The sequence below is a fragment of the Lichenostomus cassidix genome, chromosome 4 (assembly GCF_008360975.1).
Source record: "Lichenostomus cassidix isolate B80296 chromosome 4, HeHo_3.0, whole genome shotgun sequence".
In the NCBI taxonomy this organism is placed as follows: domain Eukaryota; kingdom Metazoa; phylum Chordata; class Aves; order Passeriformes; family Meliphagidae; genus Lichenostomus; species Lichenostomus cassidix.
The window spans coordinates 71,111,869-71,132,574 of NC_139484.1; the positions used below are offsets into that span (position 1 = coordinate 71,111,869).

The 20,706-nt window shown below is 35.1% G+C and overlaps 1 protein-coding gene across 3 annotated transcripts in view; it reads left to right on the forward strand.

Annotated features, from left to right (window-relative positions):
* Positions 1-20,706, forward strand: part of CPEB2 (cytoplasmic polyadenylation element binding protein 2) — a 54,022-nt gene that overhangs the window by 15,435 nt on the left and 17,881 nt on the right. For 2 of the 3 annotated variants that reach the window (XM_085059840.1, XM_085059838.1), the window contains exons 4-7: positions 7,866-7,916; positions 14,498-14,521; positions 18,022-18,192; positions 19,763-19,852. In XM_085059840.1, the coding sequence (XP_084915966.1) occupies positions 7,866-7,916; positions 14,498-14,521; positions 18,022-18,192; positions 19,763-19,852 (336 nt within the window). The remainder of the gene's footprint in view (positions 1-7,865; positions 7,917-14,497; positions 14,522-18,021; positions 18,193-19,762; positions 19,853-20,706) is intronic. The other variant, XM_085059839.1, reaches the window with a different exon arrangement.

The following is a 20,706-nucleotide window of genomic DNA, read 5'->3' on the forward strand; positions in this document are numbered from 1 at the left end:
TGAAAACTAAGTGCATTCATAAAGCCAGGTTTTGTCCTTTTAAATACTTGTTCAAATCTGCCAGAGGATACTAATGCATCCAATCTGAAGAAGTCCAGAAATATAGTTGGTTTCAGAATGCTGATTTCTGGTGCCCTTCTGGGCTCTATTAAATCATTTGGCCACAGCAGTAAGAATATAGCTAGTGTATGTGAGCTTTGTTTTTAACTCCTCTATTCGTTGTACATTAACTCACTCTTGTGAATTCTGATTTTCTGTACTTTCTCACATAGCATTTACTATTGAACATCAGGGTAGGGAACCATTTTACTTGGACTGATCAAATGTTACTTCATTTGTGGTGTTCTAATTAGACTAACACAATCTAATTATAAAATCATCCAGGACTTCAGGCTTGCTTTGTAGAAATTAAATCGCTGTATTGAAGCAATTGAAAAAATAAAACAATAAAAAAAAAATTTTTTGCAGCACTATTTTCTCCCATCCATTCTCCATATCTAGAAGCTCCTATACTTATATTACATTAGCACATAAGAGCCTCTTGATCTCCTAATTTGAAGGATACCTTGCTAGTCTGTTCATGATTCTCTTAAGATCTGTGTAATCAATTGGAAGACCTTTAACATTCAGGTGGCATTTAATAGTATTTTAAGATTTACAATACTTAGCCAAATTTGGAATTTTTTCCTAAACTAAAAATCTTTACAAAGCATCTGTAACTATGTAGCATTTACTTAAACAGTTAATTTTCTTCCACTTTAAAGTAAGTGGAAACTGAAATCAGATTTTCTTACGTGTTTTTAAATGTGATCTTTCTTACTGCCTAGAGAGAATTAATTCCACTTTTAGCAATTTTATCATTTAAGTCCATTATTAAATTCAGTTTCTGTCTATTCTACATGTTAGCAAAGCATTATTAAGTAATACAAAAAGTTTGAAACCTGTGAACAGCTAGCCCTCAGTGTTAACTGCTGTGTGCTAAAGGCATGCATGTCATCAAAGACGAGGTGAGCAGGTGTATCATTCCTGTTACAGAGCATTCTTGCTTCTATTTGCCACACTCAGGTGCTGACTAATACTTCTTTCCTTGTCTGAAAGCTACTATTAGGCATAAAGCTAGAGAATGTGGATCTTCTACTGCACTATACTGCCACTGGCACCTCTCACATTCCTGAAAATGAAAACCAGTCTGTTTCTTCTTTCTGTGCGCGCTGACATGACAAATGGAAGTGGTTGTTTGGTTCCCCCTGCCATCTCACTGTTTTAATTTTGGCCCTATAATGCAAAAGGGATTTCAGTGGCACAGTGAGCACAGAAAATACCGATTTTTTTTTTAAATTATTATTTTTATTCATTTCTTCATATTTCATTATGTTACAATAGATAAAAATTATGTATTTCCAATAATAATTTTCCAAGGAGAGTAAGACAAGACAAAGCTTTAAGATTTTGAAGTTAATTTGGTTCATATGTAGATACCTTGAAAAACTCAGTAGTTTTCATCTGTGCTTTCCAGGGACATGAGTATATGGTGTCAGTCTACAGTTAAGAGATTTATTTTAACAGTTTCACCATCATGTTCTTGCAGTGAAAATTCTGCTAAGTTTTATGTTTGAGCTAAAACAGATGGAAGCCATAGATAGTGATGAACTCAAACCCATTTTTCTGTTCGAGTGCCAGAGAACAATGCACATGCCAACTGAATTTAAATAGAGTAATTGTGTGCTGCTATTTAAGTTGATTGGATAAGATATTTTTTCCCTGTAGATGTGATTTCAGCTGAAACAGCTACGTTATTAACAGTAAGGCACGAGTAATGTTCCTTGCTGACTGAAAATGGAAGAGACCTCATGCTGTAACAGCCTTTTAGTTCTACTGTCTCCTGATTTTTTCACCATTAGTTAGCATTTCTGTAATTTCTGAGCAACTTCTTTTTTTTCTTTCCCTGCCAACCATGAAAATCTAATTTGGTTATATCAGTCTCTGTGACTCTTCACCATAGAAAATCAAACATTTACTAAAAGCTCCGTCATAGTTGCTTGCAGAATGCACAGAATTAAGAATATTATTATTATTATTGTTAGTTTGGTGCTCTTATTAATATATAACATACTTGTAACTAAAGAGTATTTTGGATCTCGAGAATATTTTTATGACAAGTTTTCAAGCAAATCTGAGCACACTAAAACAATGCATCTTTTATATCTGATCACAGCAGTAAAATGAAAGTCCCTGGAATTTTAAGCACGTGTTTCAGATTTAGCTGCTTACAGTATCTGGAGTATGACTAAGCATCTTGTCTCAGATTTTGCACAATGCAGAACAGACAGTCTGTATACTAGCTCATAGCTTTAAGTTTGGCATGTCAAGATCCATTTTAGGAGCAAGTCAAGTTTCACCACTTTTTGCTTTCATGGACTTAAAAAAAATTATTTCAAATATGATTCACTGAAAGCTAAGTTTATGCCTGCCGGAAAATTGTTTATAAATGACTAGTTTTGGCTTCACTTAGACAAAGTTTCATCATTACAACAGACATGATCAAAAGAAAAGTAATTTTTAGTTTTGATAAGGTATTTTCAGGGTAGGGTAATAAGGAGAAGATGTTTGACTTCACTAGTAATTGAAGCAGAAATATTGGTCATATTAAAACTAATCTTTCCCATGCAGCTTTCTTGAAATGCATTTCATAACAATACCTTAAGTAGTGTTTAAGATTACCCCATCCATTCACTTCCAGTGAAATATAAACTGAAGTTAAATTAATTCATTTTTATATATTATATTTTATATTTTATAATTGTTCTTAAATACCCTTTTTATTCTTTGAATTGTCCCTAAAACAATTCTGAGAGAAGAATTAAAATACTGATGGCCTTACATGTATAGGTATTGCTAGTATAACTCTTCAGACACACCACTTGTGTACTTGCTTTTTTCCCCTTCTCCTCCCCCAAATATCAATGCATTGTGCTGTCAAGAAGCAGGAAAGTCAATGCATTTGGGCTGAAACAGATTGTCAAAAAAGCTTAGAAGCAGCGGTTATATTTTGTATGCAATATCTATTAGTATTGAGGAGACAGTGATTTAATGGAATTCATTACCTGCCATTTTAAAAATCTTTCTAGTAAAGACTGTGGCACAGAGAACATTTTCGTTCTTTGCATATGGAAAGTTTTGCTTTCAAAAACATTTGTTTTATATTTTGTTAAGAAGCTCGAAAGTTTAAAGCTGCAGTTTTTTCCTGGAGTAATTCACATTGTGCTCAGAAAAGAGTTTCTGAGGCTGAAAAAAAACCATAGAGGAAAGAAATTCACTCCTTAGTCACATAAAAGGGTTTGAAATTGTACATTTTGTTTCTTCTTTCTGTCACAGAAACTTTTTCTGATAAAAGAATATATTTAAGACTGAGTGACTGGTTTGTCTAAATAGATGGACTATCAAAGACAACCTATTTGGCCTCGTTCTGACTCGCATGATTCATACACAAGCATTGGAAAATGCAGTCTCCAGGCTTTCTGTAACTAGGTGTTGTCCAAACATGGGTTTGTGCTGTTGTCTTAACTACGCTGATTTCAAAAACTGTGCTTTCTGAAACTGCTGTGATCCTCAGCCATTCACTGTCACTGGGAAAAGCTTGACTTGGAAGCTTTTTTCCTTCTAGTGAGGCGATCTCTTGAAAAAAAGGAAAAGGGTTAAGGAATTTATGATTCTTAGTCTCTTCAAGTTCTCTTAATACAACAAATTAAGACTATTTTAAAAAGGGGGGGGAGCAGACATGAAGTACCAAACTTGTGAATCTGTGAGTCAGTAATGTTTAAAGCAGTCATGTTTTAATATATAGGGATTCCTCCAACAGTTTAGTTAAATAGGAATAGAAAGTGTGCATTTCTAAAAGTAGATGGGAATTTGCCTTAAAATGAAAAGCGAGTAAGCACAACTACGTGTATGCCGAGAAGTTTACAAAAATTTAAATTTGCATTGCCCATATCAGCAGCATGAGATTACAGAAATGTAGTTGAAACTAAGTTTGTTTCTCTTTCCTCATGGTTTGGATTAGCAAGACGTTTAATTGGATTTAGTGGATAAACTGGCCCACCAAAATTTATTTGAAGTTTTGGAGTTTTTTCTGTCCTTACAGAAGAATGCATTGAGAAATACTGACCAGGCAGGCAGTTCTGTTAGCATTAATTACATTTAGATAAGGAAGAGGAGGCTAGGTGTAATAGAACTCTAGTTGCATAAGTGTCAGGCATACCTGCTTCTTAGCAGTGCTAGTTTCATTTTAGCCATGATACATGAGAATTATTAATTAGCAGTTACATGATGAAGTTGCAAGTTCGGATTTGCACAGAGAAAATTTCGGTAACACAGTGATCTTTCTGATACAGAATGGCAGTATTAGGTATTGTATTTGTGTTCCAGATAGCAGCAGGTTACAAATTTAGGATTCTGAAGACAAGTTCTGCAGAGAGATCATGAATTAATTACTTCCCATTTTTCGGGAATGGATTAAGTCTATTATTTAAATATTATATATTCTCTAACTAATTTGTAGTTTATTTGAAACTACTAAATCATCTTTATTATTAAAACTACTATTTTACATAGGTGGAGGCCACTGGAGCTGCTAGAAGACCATTGAATGGTTTATACGGTTCTAGATTACTGACATTGAAGCAGGATGGGATTAGATAGGATTTGTGCCTTGTTCTTAAAATGGTATCTTTTTTTTTTAAATGGGTCAAACAACATACAGTGAAAATAGCCAGCTAGAAAGATGTATGTGATTAAAGCAAAGTTAATTGTTATAAGATGGTGCTCCCATCTTCTGTATTCTACATACTGATGTTTTAAGTGATGTTTAATATAATAAATTTCCATTTAACTAGAATAACCTGTTAAAGATAGTCTGATCTGAGCACTGTATAAAACTGACCTTGCATGTAATGTTCTGAATTTATGTATGTCATGAAATTCAGGTGGATACCCTAGAAAACAGATTAATCTGCAGGATAAGAACCTAAATTAACATTAGAAATAGGTAGTGGTGATTGTGTTTTGGAAAAGCAAGCAAATATTCCATGTTTAAAATATTCTAAAAATTGTAAGCCCAACTATTAGACCAGGTAACAAATACAGGGGGTTTAGTTCATCAGAATGCAGTAAAGTGTGCTTTCATGAAAATAACTATGTAAATAAGACTTATAAGTATCAATACAGCAGTGTACTGAGTATATTGCTCTTACCTGTTTTCCTTTCTAACCTTGCAATCATTCATTAGCTGAGTTAGCAAACTCATCTCCCTAACAGCAAGAATGGGTTTTGAGCTGCAGTGGTGGATCCAGCTGCCTGGTGCTGCCTTTCCCCCCTTCCTTCCCCCCTTCCTTCCCCCCAGTAAGAAGTCCTTCATTATTTCTGCTTGGCAACTGTGTTTCAAACAGCTTATTTGTGAAGCTGTGTGGGGGGGGAAAGCAAAACAGTGCAAAACAAGAGTTATAAACCCAGAATTTACTATTTTTCAGAAGTTTTCCTCCCCAGGTGTTGACACTGGTGGGCTTCTCTCTCCTGCTAGGCCTTAAATCTGACTTCTGTTTATGAAGTAATTACAGGGAAAAAAGCCCATCCTTTCTCTCTCTTGCTGAATAGGAAAAGAGGACAAATTCAGACAGGGAGAAAGACTGTCACCACAGACTCAAGGAAGTTTGAGATAATAATGTCTCACTATTCCTTTTGTTATTCTAGATAAATACTGCATTCTGATTTGCAAGAAACAGCTCATATTGTTGCAAGTATTTCTATAGCAAGGTATATAAACATGATATGACAGTGATCTTGTGAAATTCTTGCTGTTAGACAAATGAGTGTTAGCCTTGATAGAGCAAAGAGCTAAGAAGTGATTTGTTACACAGCAGGCTGAGAAAACCAGTGGCTGCTCCCAGATTGCAATTTAAGGATGCCTTTTTCCTGATTCTTTCCCTATCTTACCAGCATGCATTGCTAGAGGGGCAGAATTTTAATAGCTCTGAGAAACATTAGATATAGCTGTAAGTGTTCAGTAGGACTGAAAAAATGTATTAAGAATGGACATCTTGAAGAAAAGGAGCATAAAGACAGGCTCCTATGAAGGTTTTTGTTTTGTATTTTGCCTAAGCCTACTCAAAGATTCTGTAGAAGTTAGAGAAGACAGCAGAGTCCTTCTGGGTGTTACTCATCTGCCCTTCTCCAGGAGCCTGGCCTAGTCTTTCAGTGCTCCCAAATTCAACAGCAAATTGTTCTTACCAAATCTGCAGGTGTTCTGGTACCATCCATTTTTACAGTAAAAAAATCTGTGGGAAGAGAAATAGTACATAGCTGTATAAAAATCTTTTTGCCACAATGCCTGTAAATTATAAGGCTGAACAAAATTTCCTAAATTATCTTAATGTTGCAATTTTGAAGTTTTAAGTTTCAGAGTTTTCAATGTGTGCATTTTCAAATTATTTTTTTGCAGAAAATTACCATGTTGGTTTCCTAAAGCAGAAGAGCAAAACCTAAACCCTGTTATTTACAGATTTACAACAAAAATGTTTTTTATTTAACCCCAAAGGTGTTCCTTGGGACTCAGAATTATTTCAAGAAATTTTTAGTCTTGCTGCTAAGCTCATGGGTTTACCAGCAGTAGGGGACCAAACAGAGTATGATAAGAATTGCTAGACAGCCTTAATAGATTGCTGATTTGGTTTTCTTTTTTTTTTTTCTATGTGGTTTCTTTTTCTTGCAAGCCATCTGCATAGATATTACCCTTTAAACCTGTGTGATTTCTACATGCCCATTACTTTCAGATTGGGTTATTTATGCCTCTGCAAACATTCCCATTTCCTTCAAAAGATTTACATGTTTAAGTCACTGTATTTTTACACACACACACACACACACACATGTATATATATATGTATATATATTCTTTGTATATTCTTTGGATTATAAGCAAGCAAGTATATTTGAATAGCAAGATAGATGGCAATGCAGTTTTTTGCACATCAAACCACACTTTTTCCAAACACAGCAGCTATTGTAAATGTCTCTCTAGGTCAGTGTGCACTACTGGTATGTTTGCAGCTTCCTGTAAACAGAAAAAGTCTCCTTCAATAACAAGGAATTTGTAATAGCAGACGCTTCAACTGTGCTTTTTAAACCATTCATTTAACTATTAAAGTATAACATGCCACCATTGTAGTAAAATGCAATTCTTGAAAAATTCTAATGTCAGGATATAAAGTTTGCATTTAATCCTTTATTCAGTTTAAAATGCTGAAAATGGTGTCTATAATATCCTTAATTTTGTTGGTTCTGTAGGTAAACAAGTACTCTAATTTTGCTAGACTTACTGAAAAATATCACCTACTAGGGTTATATGAAATATGCCAAGATGTAGTGATAAATCAGTTAATAAAATTTTTAAGCATTAATTCCTATTAACATGATTTTTCTTAAATTGATTCAGTAAAGAAGCACTAAAGTGCAGAAATGCCACTCTGTTAAGCAATGTGCATAGTGCAGTTATTCATGGTCACTGTGAAAGAGAAGACTAAAGCAGTCAGCACTGTTTCTGGGTGTCATGAAACAAAAAGTGGCTTTATCCTATTGGAGCTGATCCCAAAGTACACTGCAGATCTTATGACCAGAGAATTAAGGTTAAGAAGTCTGTTCTTGTCAGCTTTAACTTGGGTCAAGGGTATTGTTGGTTAATGTGCTTGGAGTTAAATATTAGCTCTTTATTTCCCTTAGGCAAATTCTAAGCAGTGATTTTTCATTATTTTTCCTAGCATAATAGCTAAAACCTCTACATTTGTTTTGTTCTTTGGTTTTTGTTTTCTTTTAAGGTCGCTTGAGTTACCCACATCCAGGGACTGACAATCTTCTGATGTTAAATGGTAAGTTCTAATCTTATAACACTTTCTAATTATCTCTAGCTTAGTTTAAATCTGACATGTTGGTATAAAATTATACTATTATATTCTGTTACTGAATTACTTGTCTCTAGGCTCCAATACTGATGGGATTGTTGCCATTTTTCAGAGTTGAATGGCAAGAGCTAATCTTGCAACAGCCTTTCATTATATCTAGCTTATTGGAAATCTGAAATGCTCATAATGATGCACTATTCTTTTTTTGCTCTCAAGCAAACCAGGAGTACATTTTCCAAAGAGCCGTAAGAAATCTGTTATGTTGAAACAGGAATTAGAAAAATGAGAAGGCCAGAAACACATTTTTCTGTCTTGGGTAAATAAAGAGAGAACTAGACACTTTGTATTAGACTCATGTGAAATAACCTTTTATTTTTGGGGGCTTTTTTGGAAGTGGCTTAGTCAGGCATGTGTCTAACCATGAAATATGCTGAATTTAGAGTTCATGTTCATGTTCCTCTCCCAGTAGGTCAAACTTCATGAACATCTGCTACTCAGTGAAGGCATGAACTTTAGCCTTTGTTCAAGGCTAAAGGAGGAAGCACAGCCTGATAATCCATCTAAGTCAATAATAAATCAGGGGTTTTGCACACAAATGTTTCCTACATAGGGAAAAATTAGAGCTGTAGTGCCCCAGCTTCTCTAGATTAGAAAACATGGAAGCTGTTGTACACAAAGGAAGTACAGTTTTGTCATTGACTTGAGGAGTGTAAATGTTAACAGTAAAGATCTATATATTTAAAAATATGGTCAGAATATGTTTTTTCAAGTTTGATATTATGTGGAGGGTTGGGGTTTTTTGTTTGTTTTTTGCTTTGGTTTTTTTTTAATTTCCTTATCCATTCTGCACAGTCATTTGCACTTGTGCATATGGATATAAAATATAAACAAATACTTACTTTCCCTGTGTTACACTGAGTAAATGTTTAAAATTCTAAGGAAATTAAGGTTTAACTTTATACCCAGTAAAGGAAAATACTGCACAATAGACATTTGAAGAAGTAGGTCCTTTGCTATTGAATAGTTAACTTTAAGGTAATGGAGTATCTTGAAAAGAAAAAAATAAGTATGTAACTATTGAAATAAAATCAGTGCTTAGCCAACACAATCTTGATTGCTCTACACTGAATATCAATGTGCTCAATGTCACAGCATTTACAACATTTAACTTTCTGTATTTAACTGCAGCTTTAAAACCTATTCTGCAAACTGGTTTGTTCAGGTGATATATGTGCAATTGTCATTATCTGCTGCTGTACAATGAAATATTAGATGGGAAGGTATTAAGAGAAACTTAAATATTTCAATGAGATGGGTGTTAGAAATTAATATTTTAATTAATATTATTTTTACTTAGGATGGTGAACTTATTTTTTAGTTTTGCATACTGAAAAAGGACATGGGAAGTACTGTTGCTCTGTGGAGTATCTAGGAAGAAAGGGGTTTTTTGTTATCACAGACACTAGAAAAACACATCACAGTGGTACCAGTCTATCCTAAAACCTTACCACAATGCTAGAACATGCACTGAAGAATATCTTGCTTTTAAAGCTGGTGTGGTTTCTCTTGTACTTTGAAAGGTTGCACTTAGTGTGACTGCTGTCCTCTTTAAAAGCTTGAATATTATTTTCAGCCTTCAGTAGGTGAGATAAAAATAACAATTTGAGTATTTAAAAGGTGCTGCTACACATAATTTTTAAAAATTATGCCCTTTAGAATTGAATTGAGAGCCTTCTTGTAGCCACCTACCCTCTCCCACGTAGCTGGAGTCTGCTGTAGCTGTCAGTGCAGGCCAGTGCAGTCAGGAGCGCTCTGCAGAACTCCTTCAGGTTGGCATCTGTGAGCTGCAGCTTCTTACAGCTCCAGAGCAGAAGCACTGGAAACAGCTTTTGGGAAGCTCCAGCTGCTCAGACTCTGCACAACCCTTCTTTCTTAGTAAGAATTGAGGGGCTTCCTCCAAATGTGTAGTAATGAGAATTACGGTTTGAACTCTTGTTGATGAAGCTGTAGACTTCAGTTTCCTGCTCTGATTACATGGATTCGAGCTAACATTTCCCTCTATCCCTGTAATTGGTGCCTTGGAGGGAGAATAAGGACAAGGAGAGTTGGTAATTCAAACACTCTCATTTGTCCCTTACTTTCTCAGTACTGTAGTAGCTAGGAGGAGGAGCAGGAATACCAGACCTTCATGAAAGCAAATCACAAATCTTTTTAAACATCCTCACCTCATGTATGTGTGCACTAATACTTAACACTAACCCTCTATGGATTTTGGTTGGATTAATTTTAGTGAACTGGTATCTCTGGATCCCAGTAAGGTTCTGACATGAGCCAGGCTGAAATCATGCAGCCCTTTTAAGACTCAGCACTTCTAGATAAAACTTATTTTTAGGTAGTTTTTGCTCTTCTTAAGTGATAGATCTTTTCTTACTCATTTAAAGTGTACTTACTGAACTGTACCTAATATGAATATTTACAGTTTTCATTATTTAAATTAATGAAATGAGCCAAAGGAAACCTGAGTTTCCTTTTATTTATGCATTTTAATATATTACCTATATTATAATTATATATCTGTTTCAGCTTAAGCTGTAAAAAAATCACTGCATTTTTAATGACTGTTATCTCTCTCAAAAAAAAAAAGATATTTTGGGATGGGTTTACTTGAGTGTATCTTTGTCAGCTTAGAGACAACATTTTTGAAGCAAGTAATTATGCAAGAGTCAAATTTATTAGGGTGGAGGTTGTTGTTCCCCATTCCAGGGTTCCTCCCACCTTCTCTAGTTTCAATGCATTGAATTTTTCAATGTCTATTGAAACATAATTCACCATTTGATTAGTTTAGCCAAGGAGTATTAGACTTCTTAGAGATACAAAGGTATTATAACTGGTTGTGCTTCTGAAAAAAAAAGCTGTTTTACTTCAAACAGAAATTACTAAACTTCCTATACAGGAATTGCTAAGTGAGCTTCTGTAGCCTTTTAGGCATGCCAGGCTTGAATGGTCATAATGATGCTTTTCAGCCTTAAAATCTATAAATATCTTATTTCCAAAGAAATCTAAATGGAATTTGGGCACCCAAATCCAATAGAATAAAATGGGAATTTGGCACCTACCCCTCCTTTAGTCTAGGCTCTTGGGAATTTATTGCTATAATTGTTTATGAAATTATTTAAATTATAATTATTAATGAAAAAGGCTTCATCACGTGTCTGTTACTATTTTGCTAAGTTGGCAGGTTAGTGACAAATAGTATTTTATCTTTCTATAAACTTCATAGTTGCCTTTGTAGGAATTTTGGCTGCTAGTTTTTCTTGTTATACAACATAGTATTTTTAATTCAGCTCAGTCATTCAGTTGAGTTACTTCAATATGTGTACATTTGATCCCTGGTATGCATTTGAAATATGTGTCTGGATAAAATAAAATTACATGTTTGCTATATTTGTGGTAGCATTGCTCACATAACGTACAGTTCTATTGTCTTGATGTTAGATAAGCATGCACAAAAATGTATTTACTTCCATCTTATATCTCAGAGCTGATTTACATTGCAGAAAGGGGGATATTAATTTTTCTGATGGGTATAACCTGTATTAGTATGAAACTTCAGGGTAATAGAAAAAGAAGATCTTGGCTAGAAGGGAATGTCTTTCTTGTATATACAGCACTTTTAATTTTGGAAGGTTCCAGTGTTAACGGATTTCATTTTTATTGGGCATCATTATACTTCTTGTATGTGTTGCCTAATTTATAGTTTCTAGAATAAAAGTGTCTTTCATGCTTTCTCACTCATTTGAAATCTTTCCAACTTACTGACTAATTAAAATACTGAGCTTTATAAACTAAAAGACAAATTTCTGTGTGACTTATTATTTGGACAATTTAAGGAAAACAGTTTAATCTCCTTTTTTGCTTCTGTAAATCAATTATTTGTCTACAGTGCCTGGCCTTTTCCAAAAGAGCTGTCTTCCCTGCAATTATTTATCTATAAAAATATGCACTGATTATGTGTATGTTACATATCTCTATATGATCTAGATGTATAGCTAAACCTATAATTAACTATATTTTTACAGGTGCCATGCTCAGTAAGCATGCATGCTCTGTAAGGTGTAAAACATTATATGCATATTATTTTAATAAATACAGAAAATCTGCATTTTTCTAGATGCAAAGTAGCACAAAATCCCTGCCCAGACTACTTTGCAATCTAAATGGGCAAGACAGATAAATTTTAGAGGTTTGCCATACAAGTAAAATAAATCATGTGACAACATCAGGTAGAGTTTTTCTCCTGTTTTTCCTGATTACATTGTTTTGCTGAAGCAAAAAATACACAGATAACTTTGGTACGTCATTGTAATTATGTATATAAAATACTGAGGCATCTACCCTTTTAAGTTTAATTGCATTGGGCTTTTTTAACATTTTAATAATGCCTTTTTTTTGCCTTAAAATTACTGTTGCTTATTTTTGAATGCGCAAAGATGTCATTTGCTCTGTAACAAATATTTTTCTGCATATCAGCTTGTCTTAACTTGAAAATGTAAGAAAATAGGAGAGGTGATTTGGTGGGCTGAAAGGGGCAGAAGAGAAGAAAATCAGTATCCTGACACTTGTGCCAAAAGATGCATATTAGTATGCATCACTGTATTATTATTCAAGAGAGAACATGGCACTGCAGACATTGCTGTGGATGGGATGCACTTGAATTTTCCCTGCTTACTCTAGTTTTATTTGTGGATGGAATTAAAAAAAAACCAAAAAGCCATGTGTGGGTTAGACGAGGGCTTAGTGACGCTGCTGCTAATGCTGTGTGGGAGTCACTTTGGCCAGGAGTCAGAGGAGATTTGTATGTGCTGCAGCACTGGCACTGGGTGCTGCAGACAACTGCGTGTCTTCTGAGGGCCTGGCTTCAGGGAGAAAACAAGTCTGAAGCTCAGCATTGATCCCCCCAGCACCTAGTGAGAGAGCTGATCACACAGAAAAATACACTATATTTTGCAGATTTTATTTTGATGTCGGAAATCTGAATTAAAGTGTTTCCACTTGATTAGATACCCAGGTCTCTTTCAGAAAGAGTGTTTTTCTGTTTTGGCTTACTAGTAGAAAGTTGGAGGATCTAAAAACCTTTAAGCAAAAACTGTTCTCATCAATAATAATTATTTCAGATGAGAGAGGATAAATCTGAAATCAAGTTCAGTGCAAGTTGGATAGAAAGATGATGACTGTTGTGTAAAAAATAATTATTCTAATGGAGAAAAAACAAAGGTTGTTTTCAGAATTCCATAAGCCATATTCCATAATTCCACTGAATTTCTGTTAGGAAGGAATCAAGATAACAAAGGAAATTATTATATCTACTAAAATTTTTGAAAACCCCTAATCAAATAGGAGGTACCAGGATATAAGTATTTCATAATATGAGAATGGAACAATGAGTGACATTTATGAATCAGTGATTTTATGAGTCTACATGTATTTCAGTGGCCCAGAACAACAGTTGCTTTTTAGGAGAATTGTGTGTATAGATGCCTCACAAAATCTAAACAATAATGCCAAGGCACAGCAGTCTGTTCCTAAATGTTGCTATGACATACTGGTTAATAGTAACATTATCTATCTGGATACTTAACTACAATGTGTAATGACTGAAGTATTTTTTCTCAGATACTGCATCTGTGAAACAGGAATAGAAAATACTTTGTGGAAATGTAACTAAGAAATTACACATAGCTTAATAGTTTCTGTATTAGTAATCTGACTATTTTTAGTTTTTTAGCCTTCAGGCAGAGAAGCAATCAGTATGGCCTTCTGAACTGTCATTACAAGCATGATCTCTTAAGAATCTTGCAAAACTTAAAAGTTAGGAAAATCTTGCATTTACTTGCAGTCTGTGTGAAATTGTTGCTTTGCCTTTGTGCAGTGTTTTTGATACAATGCTATTTCTTGTGACTTGTGCCCTGATTTTGTTTGCTACTACAAGGCATCTTTTGTTTCAAACAAAACCTTGCGGTTAATTTTCTGCTAGGTCTTTGCATGAAAAAGGAAGGTCACGGCTTACAGCATTTGCATTGTCACTGCAAAGGACTGTACAAACTGTTCCATGGACCAGGATGTTTCTGTGATTAATTAAACACTTGCTACATGCTTTTTACAGTAATACTTTCATTTTTGCAGTTTGTGTACCCTATGTGTGTTATTTAGCACTTGTGTAAGATACAGATCACGTTTTGAGGATGAATTGAAAAGTTCCCATAGTTAATTCGTTCATAATTAACATGAAGATCAACTTTAAAGACATTGAAATATTTGAAAGAATGTTCTTTACAGCTGGTGCTAATGTAAATTTAATAAAAAAATAGTATGGTATTTATATGAGACGTTAGTTCAATGCATTCTCATCTACAGTTATCAGTACCAAGTACAGATGCAGATTTTTACTTACTGCTTACCCACATGGTTCTTTGTATCTTAAATATTTTAGTATGTGGGCATGATACAGTTATTTGACATTTTACAATTTGTCCTTTGTTTGCATGCAGCGAGGAGTTATGGGCGAAGACGAGGTAATTCACTTCTGTTTGTTACAGTTCAATTAATTCTGATCTGTTACTGATCATTATGATTAATTAATCCAGATTGTTGATTATAATTGCTTCTCTGCATGTTGTCTTAGTTTGGGGAAGATGGAGGGTGTGAGGGAAGAAAGAGTACAGTCTGGATTGTTACAATCATTGATCTCTTAGAGTTTGAATTGCAAATCCTTTAATCAGTTAAAAACTGCAGTTCTAATCATAATCTAGTTCATGCTAATGACTACTGCTTGCAGTCATTGCCCCCTTTAAAAGTATACAGTTTGCTAGTTGTCCTTCTAACTCCTCTCCTTTTGCTTCTGTAGAAGTGGTAGTGTACATAGTAAAAACTAAAAGCCGTTTATAAACTTAGCAAGAAATCTTGAAGTTCTTAGAAATAATAAACAGATCTTAGAAATAGTAAACAGATCTTCATAGTATAAGCCAATACGTGCTCACTAACCTTGAAAAAGCTATACTGTTTTAACTATACTAGGATGTGACCTGAAGTTGTTTAAAAATCCACATAAAACATGCAGAAGAAAAACTATCAAGACCTTTGGTAGCTTCTGGTATTGACCACATACACATCAGTTCATGTGTCTGTCTTGATCTCTGCATTGGTTCATAACTGATTGCTGGGGAGCCATAATCTAGAGAGGGATGATGTTGTAAATCATGGCCAATGGATGTAACAGTACAACTGTTTTGACAATTCTTGTCAGATTCTGCTTATTTTTTTACTGTCATAAAACAAAAAGAAACAAGTGTTTTGAAGGGCTCATCCTTTTTATTCACAGTCATCAGGAGAAATGTGAAAGCCTATTGAAATGTAAAAGCAAATTACCTTTTTGCTTTTTTTATCTGAGAGACATTTAAAAGTGAAGAGGATGGAGAAGAAACTATTAGGAGTCATGTAGACCATGTTAGTCTGAAAGTGTTGGTCCATGGTCCTCCATGTCATCTTAGCTCTCAGAGGAGCTACACTGCTTTTGGCAAAATTTTACCCACATTAAAGTAAAACCAAGCTCTCCGGTATCATTTCAGAATGTGTTCTGCTGGTTTTATTTGTAAAGAACAATTCTCATCGTTCTTAGATTTTCACATGGGTCTGTGGCTAAAAATAAATTATTCTGAGGATTATTCTATGACTATTTTCCGTGTTATATGCTTGTCTATATTGTAAGGTTGGAATTATCTAAGAAGCACTTCTTATAAACCAAGCTGAATTACAGTAATTTTAGGTTTAAGATATTGAGAATAAGTCTCCTATATTAGTGAAAAGTCTTAAAATTACCACTTTGCAGTTACCTGCAGGTTCCTGCATTATGAATCTTATTTATTCCATTATGCATTTCTTCCTGTCGTTGTCATTATGGTAACAGCTCCATCTTTTCCATCATTCACTTTAATAATTCAGAAATTCATCGCATCCCCCTTTTTTGGTTGTGCAACCAAATCTTTCCACTTGTTCATATCTTTAAGATTTGATCACTTTACATGTCTTCATAACTAAAATTCATACCCACATTATGCAGCTGCTACAATCTGCATAGATTCAATCTTGCTTCTCTTATGCCTAAATTGTTGATGTACAAGAAGAATTTGCTTGCCAGCTTCGTCCAGCTTTGTGTCTCCCTTGCTTGCTCACCTTTCTGCCTCATTGAGCAGCAGCTCCACACTTGCACTGTCTAAGGCATTCTGCTGATGTGTTACAGACCTGTTGAATGTGTCCTTATGATAGCAAGCATCTCTTGCTCCCCACTAGTCATTCTCAAACGTGCCTATCACCAATCCTAATGGAAAGGAGGAGCCTACTACTGCTATCTGCATTTGCTGTATCAGATGCCTGCTGAAGACACAGATACACCACCATAAAAGTGCTGCAGTTAATAATCTTTGTTACTTTGTACAGTCCTGTGGTCCTGCTTCTAATTTTGCGCTCCTGATGATATTTTATGATAGTTGGTTGTTTTGTAGTGTCCTGTGCTTTCATTCAGTGTTTTTGCTGAGATACCGCAGCAGGGTCAATAGGCATTACCATAGCACAGGTTACAATGCTTGCTCTGTTTTCCAGCCTTGTCTTTTAAGCACCTGGTTCTCAGGTGGTCTTCTGGAAGTGAAAGGCTTTCCTATTGCTCTCACCCCGAGCTGGTCAGCACTGGGTCTGCTGCTGGCTTTTCTGGCAATGTTCCCCTGTGTGAGGAGAATTAAAGACTGCAGTATTGCTCACTGCCAAGCTGTACTGCAGACTCAGCTGTCAGGGACCTACTGGTCCTGCCTATGGGTTTTCAGTGGGTGAGTCTGGCAGAAGTTGGCTATTTAAGAGGAAAAACTAGCTTGCCTACCAAAAGTGGATTAAGTTTTGGCTTGGTTTTCTTGCTCCTTTTGGGAAAGCAGTTGAATTAATTAATAATTATTTTTAAATGAGTGGCAAACAGGAAAAAAGGCATTTCAGAAGAAATGGTGATGTGGACTATCTGTTTTGCTTCACAAACTCTTTCTTTTGGGCTTTTTGCAGTTAAAAGACTGACTTCTGAATTTGACACTGTCATTAATCTTAATGCTGCTGACCTAAAGCAATGAAAGATTGAGTATGCCAAGATGAATATCCTGGCCTTCTGAATTTTCTTTTGTTTGGAGTTCTCTAAAATTTGTAAATATGAAATAGGGAAGAAATACGTGGGACATAATTACCATATTTTCACTTTCCTCTGCCCTCTAAATGTCCGTCTGGGTCAGATTGATTTGCAAAGCCATCCTGTGAACTTCTCAGATTTTACACTGCCTTCTCAGGGTAACAGTAAATTTACTGCAGATTACTACATGTTAGAAACCACCACAAGACTTCCCTCCAGAACTGTGGTACACTGAGAGTGAGAAGGATAAATCAGCACTGTGACTCATTTTTCAAGTGTTGCATTTTGCACATTTACTAAAATTCTCTTTTACTTTCTTAGAAATTGGATCTGTTCTTATGTTATCAGCATCAGATACCTTTAGAAGACATACCTGTTTGAAACTTGTTATTGTGACCATGATGTTTCTGTTTCCCGGTTCAATTAAAATATGAGGGTTTTAGACATGCAGTAGTCATTCAGATGGAGGAAGTTATCAGTTCAACTTGAAGCTAAACCAAAGGCAGATTAACAAAACTCACTTAAGCCAACATATAATATTTTCTCTTCATAAATTAGACCCTTTATTTAACACAAAATCACCATTTTCCTACTGGATGCAGCAGAACTACCATATAATGTAGTATGAAGTATTACACTTAGAGTGATGTCAGCTTGCAATCTTGAAATCCCATTTTGAAGTTTAATACATTTTTTCATTCTCCTAATGTTTCTTTAAACTAATGCCAACTTTTCTAATACCTTTGTGTTTTCATTTTGATTCTCCAGACTGCTATTCCCCCATTCCCTAAAATTACATAAACTTGTACTGCCACAAAATTATTTTAATGTACATTATTATCTTTTCTTTTTAAGGCCGTTCTTCCCTCTTCCCAATAGATGATGGTTTGCTGGACGATGGTCATAGTGATCAAGTTGGAGTCTTGAATTCCCCTACTTGCTATTCAGCTCATCAGAACGGAGAGCGAATTGAGCGTTTTTCTCGGAAAGTGTTTGTTGGAGGTCTTCCACCAGATATTGATGAAGGTGAGTTGCCTGAAAACTAAGCAGACTAAATTTGGTGGGAGAGACAAGAGGCCATGAAAAACCTGACTGAAGTAGTAAAAATAATACCCACTCAGCAAAATAATGTTGTGGTGCAAAAGGCTATAACTGTATGTTCTTTATATAAGTTGATGGGTGTGTTAAGCTTAATGTCATCTCTTTTGGTTTTGGGATGGTGCAGTTGTTTCTGATTTTGCCCTTGCAGATTGCAGAGCTGCATGTCATGCCTGAAGTGTGTGCTCCTGATTATCTTGCATATTCTTTTCAAATACATCTTAGCCCTCCTCTATCTGTGCCTGCTTTATTCTGTATTCATAGAAAACCTCCATTTGTATATGAATTTCATATTCTATTTTACTATTACCTGAAGATCTCAGCAATGGTGTAGAAAGGTTAATGTTATTCCTGTAGAGAAATAGAGAAACTTAGGCAGAGCAAGGTCAAGTGGCAGAGCACTCTAGATGCATTGAACAGAGACTGTACCACAGAAACTCTGATGGTTAACCAATGCAATTGAAATTGCTTTGTACAACACTGCTGATTTGAAGTAATTGTGCTGTTTAATATTAGGTTTCTCCTGTGCAGATAAATGTAAATTGCATGTTAATTTCTAATGTAAACAGAAGTCCCTTTAGGAGGTTCATTGTAATCCTAGAGTAGCGTGCAAACCAAATAAGCTGACTGTGTTTAATTAACTTTCAAACATGGAAAGACCAGGTTTTGGTTTCATTTTCATTGAGGTGCTCTCCTACAATGTACTAAGGGATTTATTTTAATACACTTCAGCACAGTTGCCTGTAATACGAATGCTAAACATAAACACATGGAAATACATTTTATTTCTTTCCTACCTGTTAACAGTCTGATGGCAGGATATGACAGAAAGAAATTGAGCATATGTGTGTTTAAGTTGCTGCTTTTGTATAGTTTAGAGTATTTTTTTCCTGATGGCCAAGGCTTTTCCAGTCAATGACATGTAGGTGTGTCTGGGATAGAAAGACATCACAGACTTCTGCAAGGGGCATAGTAGATGTTGGAAGAGGACTATTCAGGCTTATTAGAAGCACCTCTAAATAGACAATTTTAAATTTCTGTCTCTGCTACATGCATAGTGTCTGCTGGAAACCGCTAGCATGTTAATTGTGGTATCACTTGGTGTATAAATACCTAGCTACAAAGCTCTGAACTGTACATCACTAAACAGTAAATTGATTTGATTGCATTCAAACCAGATTCTGATTTGAATTTAGGGAAGTGCCACACAAAATTTCACTAATGGCTTTAGTTGCTCATATGCTTCTTAAATGCTGCTGGTTTTTGTAGCAGTAAAAATCAGATGTAGGATTAAAATGACCAGAAGTACATTGTATAAATATTAACACTTCGGCAGATGTGCCTATTGAAGTTTTTTGTTTATGAAACTTGTAAATTTTATTCTGGCTTTTTCCCCTGAAATGTCAACCTCTGCTAGAAATAGAGGTCTTTGCTTGATAGGACTTTTTCATAGAGTTATGTAATTTATTTTAATTGCAACTATTGTACCTGGTTTTAGATGAAATTACCGCCAGCTTCAGACGATTTGGGCCCTTGGTAGTAGACTGGCCTCACAAAGCAGAGAGCAAGTCCTATTTTCCACCAAAAGGTAAGAGAATTGGAAGGTTTTGTCCTGTCACTGAGTGCAAATCTTGCTCTGGGAAACTGTCTCATCATTTTCCAAAGGGTGTAATTTACAGTCCCTGTGAACAGTTAAATTTGGTGTTTTCAGTGGAGGCTCAGATATGATTCCTTTACTGAGTCTAAAACCTGTTGTTTTCTTACTGTGCCTGATCAGGTCAACACTGTGTAGTTGTATGTGTCATCGATCCTCAGTTCTGCATTTGCATTTCTGTCTAGTTTCTAAAACTGAAATATGGTCAAATATGTTGACGAACTCTTAGATAACTATTTTCCTAAGAAGTTAAAGGCAGGATGCAGTAAAATGTATTTGGTTATCCAGTCAAGATAATCAATTACTATGCATCTTTCACTTTTAGGATGTGAACTTCCTATTGAAGCACTAAACTTTTTTGATAAAAAATGAAGTATTGATTTTTTATTTTTTTTTTACTATTTCTAGTGTTGCTGTTAAACTAGATTTTTTAATACTACTCACAAAGTGTTGGAAAAACCATTCTGTAGATTAAGTAGTTAAATTATGTTGGATATCTCAGTCCATGTACAAGCATGTATTGTTACATATAAGATAAATGCAGATGTCTGATCAAGATATAAAAGCAATGCAGATGTTACTGATTTTGTAGAGAATGCAGCAATTCATTCCTTCCATGGAAGTGACAAATTTAGGTATAGCTCTTTTGTAAACAGATTCTTTATTTATATGTACATCTATGCTGGGGAAAAGACAGGATTATTATCCCCAATGGGCCCTCTAAAGAGTGGGAAATGGAATTGAAAGCATTTGAATAGCATTTATGAATGCTACATAGAAATTCTAAG